An 18,340-nucleotide genomic window follows, 5' to 3' on the forward strand; every position below is an offset into this window, starting at 1 on the left:
ATTCTTACTACCATACCATTTATTTATTGCTTGCAGGGGAATGGGGGTGATGGTTGGGAAGGGGCAGACGCAGACACCTGGTTAGGGTTAGGGGTTAGTTGATGTTTTGTGCCGTTCTGCCTTTGTCTAGCCGTAGGCCGCTCTCCCGACTAGAGTCCCACCAGCCCTCTGTAGTGCTTATGGCTGTGTAGATGTGTGTACATATAATTACTATTTGTACTTTATTGCTATTCTCTCTTAGCATTTTAGTATTATGTATGTGTATATTTTAAATCAGTGTAGATTGTTATTCTGGGGTATGAATGTTTGTATGTGTATATGTGCATATGGATGTATATACATATTTTTTAAATATATATATGATTTTTTTGTGTGGGTATGTATGTATGTATGTATGTATGTGTGTATGTGTGTATGTATGTGTAGGTATATACACAGTGCCTTGCGAAAGTATTTGGCCCCCTTGAACTCTGCAACCTTTTGCCACATTTCAGGCTTCAAACATAAAGATATAAAACTGTATTATTTTGTGAAGAATCAACAACAAGTGGGACACAATCATGAAGTGGAACGACATTTATTGGATATTTCAAACTTTTTTAACAAATCAAAAACTGAAAAATTGGGCGTGCAAAATTATTCAGCCCCCTTAAGTTAATACTTTGTAGCGCCACCTTTTGCTGCGATTACAGCTGTAAGTCGCTTGGGGTATGTCTCTATCAGTTTTGCACATCGAGAGACTGAAATTTTTTCCCATTCCTCCTTGCAAAACAGCTCGAGCTCAGTGAGGTTGGATGGAGAGCATTTGTGAACAGCAGTTTTCAGTTCTTTCCACAGATTCTCGATTGGATTCAGGTTTGGACTTTGACTTGGCCATTCTAACACCTGGATATGTTTATTTTTGAACCATTCCATTGTAGATTTTGCTTTATGTTTTGGATCATTGTCTTGTTGGAAGACAACTCTCCGTCCCAGTCTCAGGTCTTTTGCAGACTCCATCAGATTTTCTTCCAGAATGGTCCTGTATTTTGCTCCATCCATCTTCCCATCAATTTTAACCATCTTCCCTGTCCCTGCTGAAGAAAAGCAGGCCCAAACCATGATGCTACCACCACCATGTTTGACAGTGGGGATGGTGTGGTCAGGGTGATGAGCTGGGTTGCTTTTACGCCCAACATAACGTTTTGCATTGTTGCCAAAAAGTTCAATTTTGGTTTCATCTGACCAGAGCACCTTCTTCCACATGTTTGGTGTGTCTCCCAGGTGGCTTGTGGCAAACTTTAAACAACACTTTTTATGGATATCTTTAAGAAATGGCTTTCTTCTTGCCACTCTTCCATAAAGGCCAGATTTGTGCAATATACGACTGATTGTTGTCCTATGGACAGAGTCTCCCACCTCAGCTGTAGATCTCTGCAGTTCATCCAGAGTGATCATGGGCCTCTTGGCTGCATCTCTGATCAGTCTTCTCCTTGTATGAGCTGAAAGTTTAGAGGGATGGCCAGGTCTTGGTAGATTTGCAGTGGTTCGATACTCCTTCCATTTCAATATTATCGCTTGTACAGTGCTCCTTGGGATGTTTAAAGCTTGGGAAATCTTTTTGTATCCAAATCCGGCTTTAAACTTCTTCACAACAGTATCTCGGACCTGCCTGGTGTGTTCCTTGTTCTTCATGATGCTCTCTGCGCTTTTAACGGACCTCTGAGACTATCACAGTGCAGGTGCATTTATACGGAGACTTGATTACACACAGGTGGATTGTATTTATCATCATTAGTCATTTAGGTCAACATTGGCTCATTCAGAGATCCTCACTGAACTTCTGGAGAGAGTTTGCTGCACTGAAAGTAAAGTAATTTTGCACGCCCAATTTTTCAGTTTTTGATTTGTTAAAAAAGTTTGAAATATCCAATAAATGTTGTTCCACTTCATGATTGTGTCCAACTTGTTGTTGATTCTTCACAAAAAAATACAGTTTTATATCTTTATGTTTGAAGCCTGAAATGTGGCAAAAGGTCGCAAAGTTCAAGGGGGCCGAATACTTTCGCAAGGCACTGTATGTATGTATATATATATTTAAAAAAATATATATATATTGGGGGGGAACGTTTAATTTAGCAAATCCTTGTTCCGATCTCCTGACCCACAGTATGTAAAGGTGTTGGTTGACTGTGGTTTATTTTTTGACCGGCAGGGCTTAGCAATATAATCTTGAGGCTATATCTTGCTTATCTCTGGGATTGACCCAGGATGACGCTTAAATGCGCAATATGTTTAAGTTGCAACTTATTCTGTTTAGGTTTATTAGATGCTAACTGAACACTTTATTCGCGGGAGCCTCCTCAGTTCATATGTTAGTAGAAGTTCTAGGATAGTGAGAGGTGAACGTATAGTTGGGATTTTATTTTTGTTTTACCTCTTGTTCGAGGTCACGCTGTACTTCTTTGGCATCCAGACAATGTGTTTATTTTTATTTTTTTCCCTTTTTTTTCTCTCCTATTTGTGCATGCGTGTTAAATGTGGGTTGATGGGGGGGGGGTGTGTAAGTGTTGGGGAAATTAGGGGTACAGGGTGGGAAGTAAAGGTGCTTTAAGGGGGAGGGGTGGGTTGGATACTGCTCGGGTGTAGGTGCTACATATGCTGACTGGGGTGGTTTGGTGCACTTTCTTACCTTTTTATCACGTTACATGTTATGCAGGCCACCATAGGAACTACAAACGAGAGGAGGGTGGGGCTTACATTCACTTCCTGGAATGTCAAGGGTTTAAACAAACCAATTAAGAGAGGCAAGGTCCTAGCCCACTTGAAAGCACTCTCGTCTGATATTATATTTTTGCAAGAAACCCATCTGAAAAATAACTCTCATTGCAGACTTAAGTGTAGGTGGGTGGGGCAAGTGTATCACTCTAACTTCTCTGCCAAAATGAGAGGCACAGCGATTCTGGTACGGAAAGGAATTCCCTTTCTACATAAAACCACTATTGGGGATAAAGTGGGTCGGTATGTGATCGTAATAGGAGAAATCCACTCTATCTCAGTAACTCTACTAAATATCTATGGGCCAAACATTGATAACCCCTCTTTTTTCAAAAGAGTCCTTGCGCTGATTCCAGATATCTCCCGTATTAACCTGGTCATTGGAGGGGGCCTTAACTGTGTGCTAGACCAATATTTGGATAGATCCTCTACCCGGCAAACCCCTACCTCCTATTCAAGTGAATTCTTGAATACCTACATAAAAAATTCTAACTTATTTGATATATGGAGGATCGCTTACCCTACGGGTAGGGAATACTCCTTTTACTCTCATGTTCACAATGTTTACACCCGAATTGACTACTTTTTGTTGGATGCTAGACTACTCCCCTATACCTGTAATGTGAGGTATCATGATATTATAATCTCGTACCACAGTCCACTCACCTTCTCCCTGAGATTGGGTGACATTGTACCAAACGAGAGGGTCTGGAGGTCTGGGGGCAGCTACCCTCTTTCTTTCTATATGTCCTTGTTTTGTATGTCGTGTTTTGTAATATTTGTTTTGCACCCAGAACTCTGGGTCTTGTTGTTCCTGTATGCTCTTTTATGTTTAGATAAGAATTGTATACCTGTCTTGTATACCTATACACCATGCTTGTGTGTGTTTAATAAAAAATATTTGAAACAAGAAAGTACATCTTGAATAGCGCTGCAATAGAGTCATCCTCCATATTTAGAGCAACGCTTATCTCTCTCTCTTTCTCTCTCTCTCTCTCTCTGTCTCTCTATCTCTAACCCTCTCTCTTTCTCTCAGGGTGGGTCAGTTGGAATTCTGATTGAGTGGAACTGTGATTTGGATAAGGACTACTCACAGTGTAACCCAAAGTACAGCTTTACTCGTTTGGATATCAACTTAAACAGCACTGTCACGTCAGGCTACAACTTCAGGTACATCTTGACATGCATTAATAAGCAGATTGTACTTCAAGCAGATATAATAATCCATGCCCTCATTCTGAAAAGGTATTAGCTTCAACTAATAAGGCTTGAGCTCTCTCCAACTACTGCATTTAATCTCAGATCTATCTCTACCAGGCAGTTGTTGACATTTCTGTTCCAAACAGCTGATTTGTTTGTTTTCCAGATATGCCCGGTATTACAAAGATGAAGCTGGAGAGAGCTTCCGGACTTTATATAAAGTCTATGGGATTCGCTTTGATATCATGGTGAATGGACGGGTATGAGAGTGATTCTTGCTACACATACTTGAATGTGTTGATAGTATTCATACTACAGTCTGTCAGATCAAATGTTCTTTATTGTGTCTTTCAGGCTGGAAAATTCAACATCATTCCCACAGTAATAGCTATTGGGACTGGGTTCGCTATTATGGGCATGGTAAGTATTTTAATAGATTTGTGTATTCATTTGTTTCCAATAGACATACTGGTCCCCCAAAATATGTCATGTCATGTAGCATGGCCAGATTGGATGTTATCAAATTATTTTGATATATCACCACAAGAGAGCGATCCCCTGTCATTGTTCAATGAAAGAGTAATCTTCTTAATTCCAAATCGATCTCTAGCTCATATCCCCTTGCTTAGGCACTCCTGTAGATCTGAAACAATTGGGTAGGCCTAAGCAATATGCAGTGTTGGGGAGTAATGACCTACGTGTAAATCAACTAGTAATTTAACTACATTTGGCAGTACCTTGGTGGTCGTTGAACTAAATCAAAGATTGTCTATTATATTGACAAGATATTCGGTGACCGCTCTAACAATAGAATACTCCTCAAAGATGAAAGTTATGCAGGAGGATGAGAGATCAGGTGGGACCATTCTAGCCGATGAGAGGGCAGATATGTGTGAACAACAGGCCATAGAGCTAGATAGAGGACTCATCTTTGTATCTGTGCAATTATAGCGTGACAGCATGGGCAGCGCCATTGAAGCTCCATTTTAAAGTAGTCAATTTTCTTCTTCATTGGCTGCTCGCTCCCAACTCATAGCAATCGCCACCCAGTTGTCTACTTTAAAATGGTGGAAGGCCTCAATAGCAATGTCCATGCTGAAATGGGTTATATCCATGATGTGTCCTCTATTTCTATAACAGGCACAACTCCGATATAGTCGTTTTATCAAAGTTGCCGAAATGCCATGTGCCTGCCTTCACTTATATTAGTGCATTCGTAACAACCTAACCATTACGAAACGTATATTCAATCAAATGAGCCCCACGTAACAAATCAGCAATACATTTTTTTGTTGACCAAATTCGACACTGACTTCCATAAAAAAAATGTTGACAGATTTTGGGCCGAGTAAAACCAATCGCTTCGCCTTTTCCTCTCTGACTAAATTCAAATCTAAGTAGTGTTTTCAGTAGTTAATTACTTTTGTTATTGGAACGACACACCAAAAAATGGGCGAAGTAGGGAATCATTTCCTCTCGTTTTTGGCATTAGTCCTGCCTAATTCTCACTTGAGACATGTTTTTTTGTTTAATAGGCTAAATAACACATGTTAACAAAGTGATCTGTTCTTGCAATTTGTGGTCTATGAAATGTAAGATTTATATGAACATTTTTCACCAAGTAGTTTGGATGAAGTGAACTACTTTTAAAAATTAACTTAGTTAAGTAAACTATATTTATCTTAAGGGCTTTATTAAGGGATGTATTTCTTAAGTAGCTTTATTGTATCTTAACTTCATCCAGTGTGAAGTAATTGGTAGTTTATTATGTTGTTAAAATATACTTTCAGAGTAGCTTCCCCGACACTGGCAAGATGACTACATTTTCTTTTGCCTATCAAATTCTGTCAGACCTACAGGAGTACCTTGGGTCTATAGGAGTTAATTTGGGATTCAGAAACCCTCTGCCCCCTTGTATAAGACTTTAGTGCCCTATTTTAGTCATATTATTTATCAGAGATGACAGCTCTTTGAAGTCTGCTGTGTACATTCACAGGACACTTGGTGTTTTTTTGTTTTTGCTATAGCCTAAGAAGTTACCTCAAGCCTTGTGTTTTTTATGTATTTTTATTTATATCATACTGATTACTGTGATCTATTGTATGTCTTGACCTAAACCTGGGCTTTGTTTGTTTTTCGTTTCAGGGAAAATTTGTGTGCGATATGATATTCATCTACATGATGAGCACGAGTTCCTACTTCCGAGACAGGAAATTTGAGATTCTCAAGTAAGACACCATGACATGGTATTACTATTAAATACAGAATTTACACTTTGTAGTTTAATCAATTAAAGTATGTATTTGAAGTCTGGGATTGCTTGCTCTGTAAAACATCCCTTTAACAGGAAAGAACGGATTAAGAAGCACAAAGAGAGTGCGAAGACAGTGGTGAACCGAGACACAAGAAAACACAAGACACATGCTGGGGAACAACATGAGCTCTCTACGAAAAAAGAGGAGAAACCAGAGCCCACCATTCAGGACACAGAGAAACAGGACCTTAAAACTGGGGAGAAAAAGGAGGTTCATATTCTCTCTCCGCGAAATGTGGGGCAACGGTATAATACTCACCCTCCACGACCACGACACTAACCAATTAATTCAGAGTGAGACACATTTTTATTTACCCTTTATTAACACAGGTTGGCCGATTGAGGTCAGAAGACTTGTTTTTCAAGGAAGACGTGAGACAAAGAAAGAGGTGCTGCTATCGTCAAGACGGCTGGACTGGGTCCTCTAGCAGGTGGAAAGGGAAACGAGGGTGGGTGAGGTGGTGATCCAGATGCCCACCCTCCTTCTTCTCTATCAGCGGAGGTTGCTGATGCTGACACTTGGCTTTGGTTTTCCAATGTCTCAAGAGTGATGTGTGTGCTGATTGGAAATGATGGCGACTGATAGGCTAGCAAAGAGAAATGGCAATGCTCCCCTCTCCTTACACTTTACTGGCGCAATGACAATGCAGACGCTCTACGTAGCGAGATATTTATCAAAGAGAAAAAGCACTATTGCATTTCTGTGGTATTATGTTTGTTTAAGATGGAAGCATAATGCATCTGGTGTCAATTAGGCCATGCAATCATACCATGGTAGAGGACTGAACTAGCTTATGCTGGCTGTGGTGTTTCTTCACACCTAAAGAGACAGCTTGTAGTATAATTAAATCCTTGGGAGTCATATTATGGAATTCCACATATCGTGAGATTAGGCCTACAATTGCTTTCTCACGCCATTGGAAAAATACACTGGGTGTGAGGTTGTCTATCATAAATACTTTGCATTTAATGTGATTACTTGTAATTTCCATCATGTATTGACTGGGGACTTATTTGTGAAGGAATGTAACTGTTTTTCTGAGTGATTTGTGATGTTTTTCTTGTGCTTCCCATGACTGTGTTTTTGTATTTAAAAATATATATATTAGTGCATATCTATGTTGTACTATACAGGGCGCATTTGAAAAAGAGACCTAGATTTCAAAATGTCTTCCCTGTTAAAATAAAGGTCAAATAAAATATAAATGTCCTGTGACTAAAGGAGTGGTTTGTAATGTATTGGCTTGATATTCAAAACATTTTTGTATTGGTAATGCATTTTTATGGGCAATAGCCATACAAATATTTAGTATCAGGCCCATCACCCTGTAGCCTACTACTTATCACTATGTTTATAGCCTAGATATGCTTATTATAAAACATGTAAACTGCTAGATGAGAACTTGGAAAATTCAGTTAACCTATAGATGCAATAGAGCAGAGAAACAATAACATACTGCAGCAGTTCAGTGCACGAGAGAAATATTTATTAGTATACAAATAGAGTTGCTGACTTATACACTACATGACTAAACTTATGTGGACACTTGCTCGTCCAACATCTCATTTCAAAAACATGGGCATTAATATGGAGTTGGTCCCCCTCTTTGCTTCTATAACAGCCTCCACTCTTCTGGGAAGGCTTTCCACTAGACGTTGGAACATTTCTGCGGGGACCTGCTTCCATTCAGCCACAAGAGCAAGTAAGGTCAGGCACCGAAGTCGGGTGATTAGATCTGACTCGCAGTCGGCATTCCAAATCAAACACCTTTGGGATGAATTGGTTGAGGTCAGGGCTCTGTGCAGGGCAGTCAAATTCAATCCCCACCAATCTCAACAAACCATTTCTGTTTGGACCGTGCATTGTCAAGCTGAAACAGGAAAGGGCCTTTCTCAAACTGTTGCCACAAAGTTCAAAGCACAGAATCGTTAAGATTTCCCTTCACTGGAACTAAGGGGCCCGAACCCGCCAAAAACACCCCAGACTATGTTACAGCACTCGACGGTCCCGTTCTGTGAGCGTGTGTGGCCTACCACTTCACAGCTGAGCGGTTGTTGCTCCTAGACGTTTCCACTTCACAAAAACAGCACTTACAGTTGACCGGGGCAGCGCTAGTAGGGCAGAAATTTGACAAACTGACTTGTTGGAAAGGAGGCATCCTATGACAAGAGCTACATTTAAAGTGACAGAGCTCTTCAGTAAGGCTATTCTACTGGTAATGTTTGTCTATGGAGATTCCATGGCTGTGTGCTCAGTTGTATACCTGTCAGCAACGGGTGTGGCTGAAATTGCCAAATACACTAATTTGAAGGGGTGTCCACATACTTTTGCACATATAGTGTACTTCACATAGCTGTATAAACAGTTAATCTAACATGTTTCATCAATCACCTATATCTACAAACAGTGTGTGGGGCAGTTAATATTCATTTCTCTGACATTAGGGTTAAAACCAAAATAATTCTGGTCAACTATATTAGTACACATGCACCATTCCGTAGAGGAAGGTCCAGAACAGGACGTAGGTAAAAAGACCTCCAACGAGCCCTCCTGTGAAGAGCATCCTCCGAGACTTGAAGCACTTGTTCCACCTGCGACTGGCCTTGAGGATTAGAAGAAGGGAGAGTAGAAACGAGGCGAGGAAATAGAAGATAAATCCGTAGAGTCCTGTGAGCCCAAGGATGCCCGCTGTTGCCCCGGACAGAGCCGACACAGACGTCCGACAGTAGTCCAGCATGGCGGCGTTGCCCCTCACAGCGACCTCGCTGATGAACTGTGGTCCCTCTCGTTTTGCTACGATGACTGAGGACATGTCTGCACTTGATTTGATTGCCAACGATAAAAGCTGCTGCAAAAAAAATGCATTATTGATTACATGTTGCCTAATAATTTCATGATCTTGAACAAATTGTGAATCATTTATCAATCTAGCCTATTTTGTTACTAACGAAAGTGCTAGCTAAATTGACATCTGGACTGTAGCTAGCTGGTAACTCACCGAATGAAAAAATAATATACAGTGCTTCATTTACTTCACAAACACATCAAATGGACATCGTTTGTGACACGTAATATTCCTATAGAATGTATTTACTAACGGCTTCGCTGCTGGAATGTAATTACAGAAATAAAGCAAATTCAACCAAGCTAGCACAGCAGATGCGACCCGTCATTCTGAATCGGCCATTTTCTTGTTGAATGCATTCTGGGACATTTGTTTTTGTATCAACTGCTCGCTTTTTATGAAGTCAGTGGATGAATGTGTTCAGTTATCTACTTTTAATTACCCAAATATTTTATTTTATTAAATTACCTTCACATTTTGTGATATTTTTAAGATGTATTTGTTATGACCTATGACCTTTGTAATGAACTTTGGTCTCTACGGTGACTGCCTGAGATCAAAATAGTAGAGCACTGTTTATAAACACTGCGCTCAGGATAAAACGTAGTTATTAATTGGCTAAGGAGCCTAATGCTATCCGGGAAGCAACCATGGCGAAATATGTACTCGGCATAGACATAGGAACTACTTCAATCAAGGTCGTGTTACTTGATATTAACTCCAAAACAGTAACGGATAGCTTTTCTTTGCCAACTAAGGCATATATCGTCAGCGACGAAACGCATGTATGTGACAGGTGACAGGCACCTCTCTCTGAATCACCGCACATAATGAGCTTTCACTCTTTCAAATGTACAGCCTTTTAAGCCAGTGTGCATTTTATCTCAAATTGGTCGTAATCCTGTTGATTTATAGACCTCTTCTTAACTATATATTATATTATTGGTTTTCCTTTGCAGGCCAAAGTGCAGGACTCTGTACAAATCATAACGACTCTGAATGAGTGCATTGCCTCTCTGCCCATAGACAAGCTCCAGAATGTCAGTAGAATTGGGGTGTCTGGACAAATGCATGGGGTTGTATTCTGGAAAGCACAAACAGGTAAAACCATAAAGTGTGTCACCCACTATTATGTGGTATACATTTTTTTATGTAGAAATCACAACACTTTATTCAAACAAGTCCTGTACCATCACTGTCTACCCTCAGGCTGTAATTGGTCAGGTGGAGACAGCTGCCACCTCTTCAGCCCTAGAGACACCAGTCATCTAATCACCTGGCAAGATGGGCGCTGCAACAGTGATTTCCTGTCTACTCTTCCAAACCCAGACTCACATCTCAGCATAGCCACAGGCTTTGGTTGTGCCACTATCTTCTGGTACATGAAATACAGGTACATAGGCCTATAATATTATGTCTACATGACTTGGCTGATTTTGAGGAATAGGTTTACTTCATATACAGCCAGTCGACTCCTGATAAGTACACATGTAGGATAAGTGTATGTCTATTACACCCAGTTTACACTTATCCTGTGTGCACTTACCAGGAGTTTATTCTATAGACTAATAGATTCAGAAAGCTTGTCATTATTCTTTTCACTGTGTGTTTGAATGCAGGCCGGGGTTCCTGTCTGACTTCATGGTGGCAGGAACCATCCATGACTATGTGGTGTCCATGCTGTGTGGCTTGGAGAGCTGTGTCATGACTGTCCAGAATGCAGCCAGCTGGGGCTACTTCAACACTGCCACCAACCAGTGGAACATAGACATGTGAACACAATATCCTGGCCTTCTTCCTCTTCTAGCACCAATTGTTTGCTTTTTTAGTTCAAAATATATTATTACTAACATACTACATACTGAACATAATATGAATGCATGTGTTGTGTTGTGTGTTAGATAACATGTACAGGTAACTGCCAAAATAGAGGAAACACAAGCATAAAGTGTCTTAATACGGCATTGGGCCACCACGACCCAGAACAGCTTCAATGCACCTTGGCATAGATTCTAAGTGTCTGGAACTCTATTGGAGAGGACACCATTCTTCTACGACAAATCCATAATTTGCTGTTTTGTTGATGGTGGTGGAAATCCCTGTCTTAGGTGCCGCTCCAGAATCTCCCATAAATGTTCAATTGGGTTTACATCGTTTTCATGTTCATCAAACCATTCAGTGATCACTCATGCCCTGTGGATGGGGGCATTGTCATTGTATGGGGTCATAGCCATAGTAGCAAAAATAATGGCCTGACCAGCATTTTATTTAACTAGGCAAGTCAGTTAAGAACAAATTCTTTTTTACAATAACCGCCTACCCGGGCCAACGCTGGGCCAATTGTGCGCCGCCCTATGGGACTCCCAACCACGTCCGGTTGTGATACAGCCTGGAATCGAACCTGGGTCTGTAGCGACGCCTCGAACACTGAGATGGAGGGCCTTAGACCACTGCGCCATGATGGGATGTTAATTGCTTAAAGGCCCAGTGCAATCAAAACCCTAGATTTTTCTGTGTTTTGTATATACTTCCACACTATGGTGTTGGAAGAATACTGTGAAATTGTGAAAATTATGATAATGCCCTTTTAGTGTAAGAGCAGTTTTAAAAGACAGCCTGTGGTGGGATGGAGTTTTGGCCTGCCTGGTGATATCACCATGCAATAAATTAGTCAATAGAACAAAAAGAAAGACTGTTCTAAACCTCTCTGCCAATAGCAGCTAGTTTTCAGTTTCCCCTCCCCACTCAGACCACTCCCAGACAGTCCTAGCAAAATTCTTGCTTGAGAAATTGCTCTTGCTAAAAAGCAATTTTTTGTTTCTTTTTGACCATTTTGATCGAAAACAATCACAGGAAATTATTTATTGTTACCTAGAAATTATTTGATATTGAGATAAAAACGTCTGCATAGGGACTTTAATCAACTCAATAACCACAACTCAAGTGTTTCCTTTATTTTGTCAGTTACCTGTATCTTTGTGTGTGTGTGTGTGTGTGTGTGTGTGTGTGTGTGTGTGTGTGTGTGTGCGCGTGTCTGTGTGCGTGCATGTGTGTGTGTGTGTGTGTGTGTGTGTGCGCGTGTCTGTGTGCGTGCATGTGTGTGTGTGTGTGTGTGTGCATGCTCTAGTCTGAAGGATGCTGGCTTTCCTGTGCACCTGCTCCCTGAGTGTGTGCCGTCTGGCTGCATGGCTGGTCAGACGTGCTGTGAGTGGCATGGCGTCCCTGCCAGCACACCTGTAGGGGCAGCCCTGGGGGACTTCCAGTGTTCTGTCTACTCCAGCATGACTGACAGGACAGAAGCAGGTGAAGTTTGGTGAAGAGGGGCAGTTTGACCTTTGAATGTCAATATTATTGCTGAATGAGGATTGAATAGGTGTAAGCTATATATGTTAACAGCTCGATTTTAAACTTTCCAATAGGCTAGGTGGGAAATTCAGAATTCTGTGCTTACAGCTATTCATCTTTCAGATCTACTGGAGTGCCTAAATGCTAATGATAGGAACTAGGGATTGATTAAGCTTTTGCTTTTGAAATTAAACTTTATCATTGATTATAATAAGGTAACCGTTTCTGTGCCTCTTTGCAGTTCTCAATATAAGCACCTCAGCCCAGCTGACCTATGCCATGCCACTTGACTTCACTCCGCCAAATATCCCTGATCCCACCTCTTCCATCTCCTACTTCCCTTACTTTGATGGCTCCTACTTGGCGGTGGCCGCATCACTCAACGGAGGGAACGTGATGGCCACTCTTGTAGGCATGCTGAGTGGCTGGATGAACGAGCTAGGTAAAGTAATCCATAAACTTTAACCTACTGTCATTGACTTAGTCACAAACCCTGTACGTTTGGGTCACTTGCAGAAGGCATGTTAAGTCCATGAGAGCTACTTAGTCATTACACCTATTTCATCTTTTTACCTAATAGAGGTGGAAGTGAGCGACTCCAGCTTGTATGAGAAGCTGATCAGATGTGCCCTTGGAGTGGACAGTAGTGACCTGAGGGTTAGTCCTACCATCCTGGGGGAAAGACATGACCCGCTCAGCCTGGGCCAGGTGTCCAACATACACCCTTCCAACCTCTCCCTGGGCCACATGACCAGAGCGGTGTGCCGCGGTGTTCTGGACAATATCACCTCCATGATGCACCCGGTCTTCCTGCTGGAGGCCGGAGTGCAAAGGATCAAGGGCAGTGGGAGTGCCTTATCCCGTAACGCAGTACTCAGACAGGAAGCAGAAAGGGCGTTTCCTCTGCCTGTGGAATATGGACAGGATGTGGACTCAGCTGTGGGTGTGGCGATAGTCTTTCATGACAGAATGTGAGTTATGATTCACACAGAGGGACTATTTGTTTGCTTGCATATTTGAATACTTGAATTGTATTTTTTCTGAATGGCTAACAGAGACTATTACAATAAACATCATGCTTATTTTACATTCACGTGATATCCTCAGACATGTTTATTAATGAATACAATTGGAAATTCATAGTGCAATCTCCAATCAAGATGATGTCTCACATTTATAGTGTGAACTAAAAGTTCAATTAGGCCTATAGTAAGTGGTAATTGGTAATGTATAGTTATCTACAGTAAAAAAAAGTACTTTATTAATGTTTGCATTAGTGCACTTGAAATTTCAACTAAAACATTGTTCTGCTACTGCTAGCTTACATATCAGTGTTAATAGTAATAATTACTTATGGAAGATATTAGTATTGATAATAACTGTTGTAATGATTCAATTGTTATGTTATAATGGCATGTAAATAAATCCTAAATCATGTTGATGCCTCTAACTATATATCAGTCTATTCTTATCAGCAGAGGTTTTCTGACCACAATATTAGTCACAGGGACAGACTCATCAACAACAACGCATGTTGGTAGATCTGAGAAAAGGCAGACTCTCGGGAAGCTCTGCAAAGTGGTTCTGAAAGAAAGAAGAACAGAATGTTATGTCATATGAAAGGAGAAGTAAACCCCCTGTGATGAGACATTCAAAACAATAAGTAAGAAAATAATCATCTGATAATATGTATTTTTTTAACCTTTATTTAACTAGGCAAGTCAGTTAAGAACAAATTCTTATTTTCAATGATGGGCTAGGAACAGTGGGTTAACTGCCTTGTTGAGGGGCAGAATGACAGATTTTGTACCTTGTCAACTCGGGGATTCGATCTTGCAACCTTTCGGTTTCTAGTCCAACGACCTAACCACTAGGCTACACTGCCGCCCCTGTATAATTACACTGAACAAAAATATAAATGCAACATGCAATTTCATTTTTGTTTTTACCGAGGTACAGTTCATATAAGAAAATCAGTCAATGGAAATCTGTGGATTTCACATGACTGGGAATACAGATATGCAGCTGTTGGTCATAGATACCTTAAAAAAAAGGTAGGGCCATGGATCAGAAAACCAGTCTGTATCTGGTATGACCAACATTTAACAACATGTTGGTGGATATTGGCGGCAACTGGAATACGCTGTCGTACACGTTGATTCAGAGCATCCTCAATGGTTGACATGTCTGGTGCGTACAGTATGCAGGCCAGTTCAGCTTACAGGAATTGTGTACAGATCCTTGCGACACGGGACTGTGCATTATCTTGCTGAAACATGATATGATGGCGGTGGATGAATGGCATGACAATGGATCTCAGGATCTCATCATGGTGTCTTTGTGCATTACAATTGCCATCAATAAAATGAAATTGTGTTTGTTGTCCATAGCTTATGCCTGCCCACACCCTAACCCCACCACCATCATGAGGTTCTCATCAGAAAACCTCTCATCCACACGACACCATACATGCTGTCTGCCATCTGTCCAGTACAGTTGAAACGAGGATTCATCCGTGAAGGGCACGCTTCTCCAGCGTGTCAGTGGCCATTGAAGGTGAGCGTTTTCCCACTGAAGTCTATGCCGAACTGCAGTCAGGTCAAGACCCTGGTGAGGAGAACGAGCATACAGACAAGCTTCCCTGAGAAAGTTTCTGACAGTTTGTGCAGAAATTTTGGTCTCAGATGATCGCGCAGGTGAAGAAGCCGGATGTGGAGGTCCTGGGCTGGCGTGGTTACACATGGTTTGCGGTTGTGAGACCAGTTGGACGTACTGCCAAATTCTCTAAAACGACGTAGAGTAGATGGAGACGCTTATGGTAGAGAAATGAACATTAAATTCTCTGGCAACAGTTCTGGTGGACATTCCTGCAGTCAGCATGTCAATTGCACACTCCCTCAAAACTTGTGGCACATTTTAGAGTGGCCTTTTATTGTCCCCAGCACAAGGTGCATCTGTGCAATGATCATACTGTTTAATCAGCTTCTTGATATGCAACACCTAACAGGTGGATGGATTATTTTTTCAAAGAAGAAATGCTCACTAACTGGGATGTAAAACAGAGAAATAAGCTTTTTGTGCATATGGAACATTTCTGGGATCTTTTATTTCAGTTCATGAAACACTTACTTTTATGTTGCGTTTATATTTTTTGGTTCAGTGTAGATTAATCATCTAGTTTTGTGTTATTACATTGTTTTGATGTATACAAAGTATTCAAGAAGATAGATGCCAGTGCCTTTAACTAATTAGACAGTACCATTAGGTCTTATAGGGACATTAGAAAAACTCTGGTCAGTTGTGCAAAATGTTGTAGGCTACTAAATGTTTGAAGTAATGAGAAGGGGACGATATTTTGGCTAAGCATTTGCAACATAATGTTGTACAACAAGGGGCAAATCAGGACACTGAAATTAACTTTTGAAGCAGAGATTGTGAAATGCTGAATTAGCTAATTTTACCTTGCCATTCAACTTTGAGGATTTACTAACAATGTTGGTCCAACACCTTATCAACTATCAAAACAAATCAAATTTATTTATATAGCCCTTCGTACATCAGCTGATATCTCAAAGTGCTGTACAGAAACCCAGCCTAAAACCCCAAACAGCAAGCAATGCACGCCCAATTTTTCAGTTTATGATTTGTTAAAAAAGTTTGAAATATCCAATAAATGTCGTTCCACTTCATGATTGTGTCCCACTTGTTGTTGATTCTTCACAAAAAAATACAGTTTTATATCTTTATGTTTGAAGCCTGAAATGTGGCAAAAGGTCGCAAAGTTCAAGGGGGCCGAATACTTTCGCAAGGCACTGTATCTGTATGTTAGATCCCAGATGGTTTCATGTCCTTGTTTGAATGATTGGACCATAAGTAGGTGTTGATGATGGCTTTCATTTGTTTTGTTTATGTGAGAAGCTTTCAGTTCTTCTATTGCTTTAACTGAAATGTAGGATAGTTTTTAAAACTGTAAACATTCACTTCAGTCAACATGTTGTGCATGAGATCACTGAGAGAAACTACTGTGTAGGCTACCAGTAGATACCATGAAGATAACCAAATCACAATTTCTCACTGTTTGGCATTGCATGCGCATTATTAATTACACGTGTCTGAAACTGCAATTCTAAAATGTATTGTTTCCATGATGATCATGATGTCATTGTCTACAAGTCTAGTTGTTTTTAAACAAGGTCTGCACAGGAGGACAATTCAAATGTACACAGTTACAGACAGACTGTATCAGAGCAGATTAAAAAGCACAACAACTAGATTACTTAGCCTGAGTTTCAGCTATACTGCGGTTAATGTGATGTCTATTAGAATGAGAAAAACAATAATGTTGTCAAGTAAGAAACATAATATACATTGTGCTGAGGGAGATGTCATTGTTGACAAGCTGCAGTTGGTAGAAGCTGTAGTTTTTGTATATCTTTTTATTAGTAGGGAGGGGTTGGTAATTGTATTTTTTTTTGTCTGAGAGGAAGCCATCTTGAGCCCCAATGGGTCCAGCAGCATTATGAGACAAGTAGATGAGGATCCGAAAAGTAGATCAAGTGACAGCAAAATGGCCACATCAATTATGCATACAGACATGATCTCATAGAGTGGATAAGAGTCTTTGTTCACATGCACACTGTTTTACGCTGAGCGAGTGTGGTGCCATGCAAATGGACACGAGGGACACATTAGTTTTACAATAATGTATCAGCAGAATAGCAATATGTTGCTCAAAAAACAAATGTGACTAATGTTGTGCATTATATGATTTGTTTTCAGAATGCTGTAGCCTCTAAAACACAGTTATGTAGATTTGTCTAAATTATGTGGTTTAATCAAGGGTATCAACCTGAAATATTTGATGAGAATGAGATGGATGTAGATGTGCTGGGTTATAAATGGGGAAGGACACGTGGTTGAATTATGGTCTTGACTTCTTTCTGATCTTCCACATGTGATGTTCACCTCATTGTGGGCAGAGAAAAACTTTACAGTTTCACTCTGAATCATTGTCTACCCCTTCCTCTTTTTTAAGGCATGTTGAGGGAAATAATAACAAAACAAGTCGTTCACGTCATCCTCCCTGGGAGTGTCACGCCCTGACCTTAGAGAGCCTTGTTTATTCTCTATTTGGTTAGGTCAGGGTGTGACTTGGGTGGGCAAATCTATGTTTCTATTTCTTTGTTGGCCTAGTATGGTTCCCAATCAGAGGCAGCTGTTTTTCGTTGTCTCTGATTGGGGATCATACTTAGGCAGCCCTTTTTCCCACCTTAGATTGTGGAATCTTGTTTTTGCATTGTTGCTGTCTAGCCCTGCAGAACGTTGAGTTCGGTTTTGTATTGTGTTGTTTTGTCAGTATTTAAAATCATGAACACTTTCCACGCTGCGCTTTGGTCTCATTCATCTAACGACGGACGTAACAGGGAGAAATCATTTAAATCCCCATAGTAATGATTCATTCTGGTCAGTTTAATTTGGAGATGTACGAGATTATTAAATCCTCTCAGGGGATTTATAACATACTGAACACACTGTATTTACATGAATGTGATGTGCTATCATTGTATCGTCTCTTCCAGACCATCGGTGTGAGGAGTCATTATGAGCAAGGCAATGGACCTAGAGTACACTACCTTCTCTCTGGAGACAGTTGACAGGAAGAATGATGAGAGGGCACAGAGCAGACAGGTGAAGAAGCCTGACCACCATGGACTCAGACTAACAGGAGGAACTGGAGAAGGCCATACCAAAGATAAGATTCAATCTCAACTTTGACAAGTGAGACGTGCCGTTCACTGAACATAATAACACATACTGTGCTGAATGGGGACAATTGGTGTTTATAGCCATATTGTGGTAACAATAATAACAGTTTTAA

The 18,340-nt window shown here is 40.6% G+C and overlaps 3 protein-coding genes across 6 annotated transcripts in view; 2 read left to right on the plus strand and 1 right to left on the minus strand.

Moving 5' to 3' along the window:
- Positions 1-7,454, plus strand: part of LOC135548606 (P2X purinoceptor 5-like) — a 32,956-nt gene extending 25,502 nt beyond the window's left edge. The window contains exons 8-13 of one of the 2 annotated variants that reach the window (XM_064978374.1): positions 3,794-3,927; positions 4,124-4,217; positions 4,312-4,377; positions 6,103-6,185; positions 6,305-6,517; positions 6,602-7,454. In XM_064978374.1, coding sequence (XP_064834446.1) covers positions 3,794-3,927; positions 4,124-4,217; positions 4,312-4,377; positions 6,103-6,185; positions 6,305-6,517; positions 6,602-6,614 — 603 coding nt within the window. In that variant the 3' untranslated portion in view covers positions 6,615-7,454. Of the gene's footprint in view, positions 1-3,793; positions 3,928-4,123; positions 4,218-4,311; positions 4,378-6,102; positions 6,186-6,304; positions 6,552-6,601 lie in introns of those variants that run through there. The other variant, XM_064978373.1, reaches the window with a different exon arrangement.
- Positions 7,455-7,736: 282 nt separating this feature from the next.
- Positions 7,737-9,466, minus strand: LOC135548607 (ER membrane protein complex subunit 6-like). Of its 2 annotated transcripts, none has more exons than XM_064978377.1 (2): positions 9,271-9,466; positions 7,737-9,117 (listed from the first exon to the last, which is right to left on the minus strand). In XM_064978377.1, exons 1-2 carry the CDS (start codon positions 9,298-9,300, stop codon positions 8,749-8,751), a joined length of 399 nt encoding a protein of 132 aa, XP_064834449.1. In that variant the 5' UTR covers positions 9,301-9,466; the 3' UTR covers positions 7,737-8,748. The 2 variants fall into 2 exon arrangements, with proteins under 2 accessions (XP_064834449.1, XP_064834447.1); XM_064978375.1 differs by having other exon boundaries at positions 7,737-9,120.
- A 205-nt stretch (positions 9,467-9,671) lies between these two features.
- shpk (sedoheptulokinase) lies at positions 9,672-13,912 on the plus strand. 2 transcript variants are annotated; one of them, XM_064978378.1, is made up of 7 exons: positions 9,672-9,902; positions 10,077-10,218; positions 10,327-10,510; positions 10,737-10,889; positions 12,245-12,420; positions 12,704-12,904; positions 13,043-13,912. In XM_064978378.1, exons 1-7 carry the CDS (start codon positions 9,768-9,770, stop codon positions 13,435-13,437), a joined length of 1,386 nt encoding a protein of 461 aa, XP_064834450.1. In that variant the 5' UTR covers positions 9,672-9,767; the 3' UTR covers positions 13,438-13,912. The 2 variants fall into 2 exon arrangements, with proteins under 2 accessions (XP_064834450.1, XP_064834451.1); XM_064978379.1 differs by having other exon boundaries at positions 9,812-9,902; positions 10,144-10,218.
- The last annotated feature ends 4,428 nt before the right edge of the window (positions 13,913-18,340 follow it).

The sequence above is a fragment of the Oncorhynchus masou genome, chromosome 11 (genome assembly GCF_036934945.1).
Source record: "Oncorhynchus masou masou isolate Uvic2021 chromosome 11, UVic_Omas_1.1, whole genome shotgun sequence".
In the NCBI taxonomy this organism is placed as follows: Eukaryota; Metazoa; Chordata; class Actinopteri; order Salmoniformes; family Salmonidae; genus Oncorhynchus; species Oncorhynchus masou.

Bases quoted from the DNA above. Each gene is read 5' to 3' on its own strand.
- LOC135548607 (XM_064978375.1), bottom strand. From the start codon at position 9,300: ATGAAGCACTGTATATTATTTTTTCATTCG. The intron at 9,121-9,270 runs GTGAGTTACCAG...TTTTTTTTGCAG, and splicing joins GTATATTATTTTTTCATTCG to CAGCTTTTATCGTTGGCAAT.
- shpk (XM_064978378.1), top strand. From the start codon at position 9,768: ATGGCGAAATATGTACTCGGCATAGACATAGGAACTACTTCAATCAAG. The intron at 10,219-10,326 runs GTAAAACCATAA...GTCTACCCTCAG, and splicing joins ATTCTGGAAAGCACAAACAG to GCTGTAATTGGTCAGGTGGA. The intron at 10,890-12,244 runs GTGAACACAATA...TGCATGCTCTAG, and splicing joins AACCAGTGGAACATAGACAT to TCTGAAGGATGCTGGCTTTC.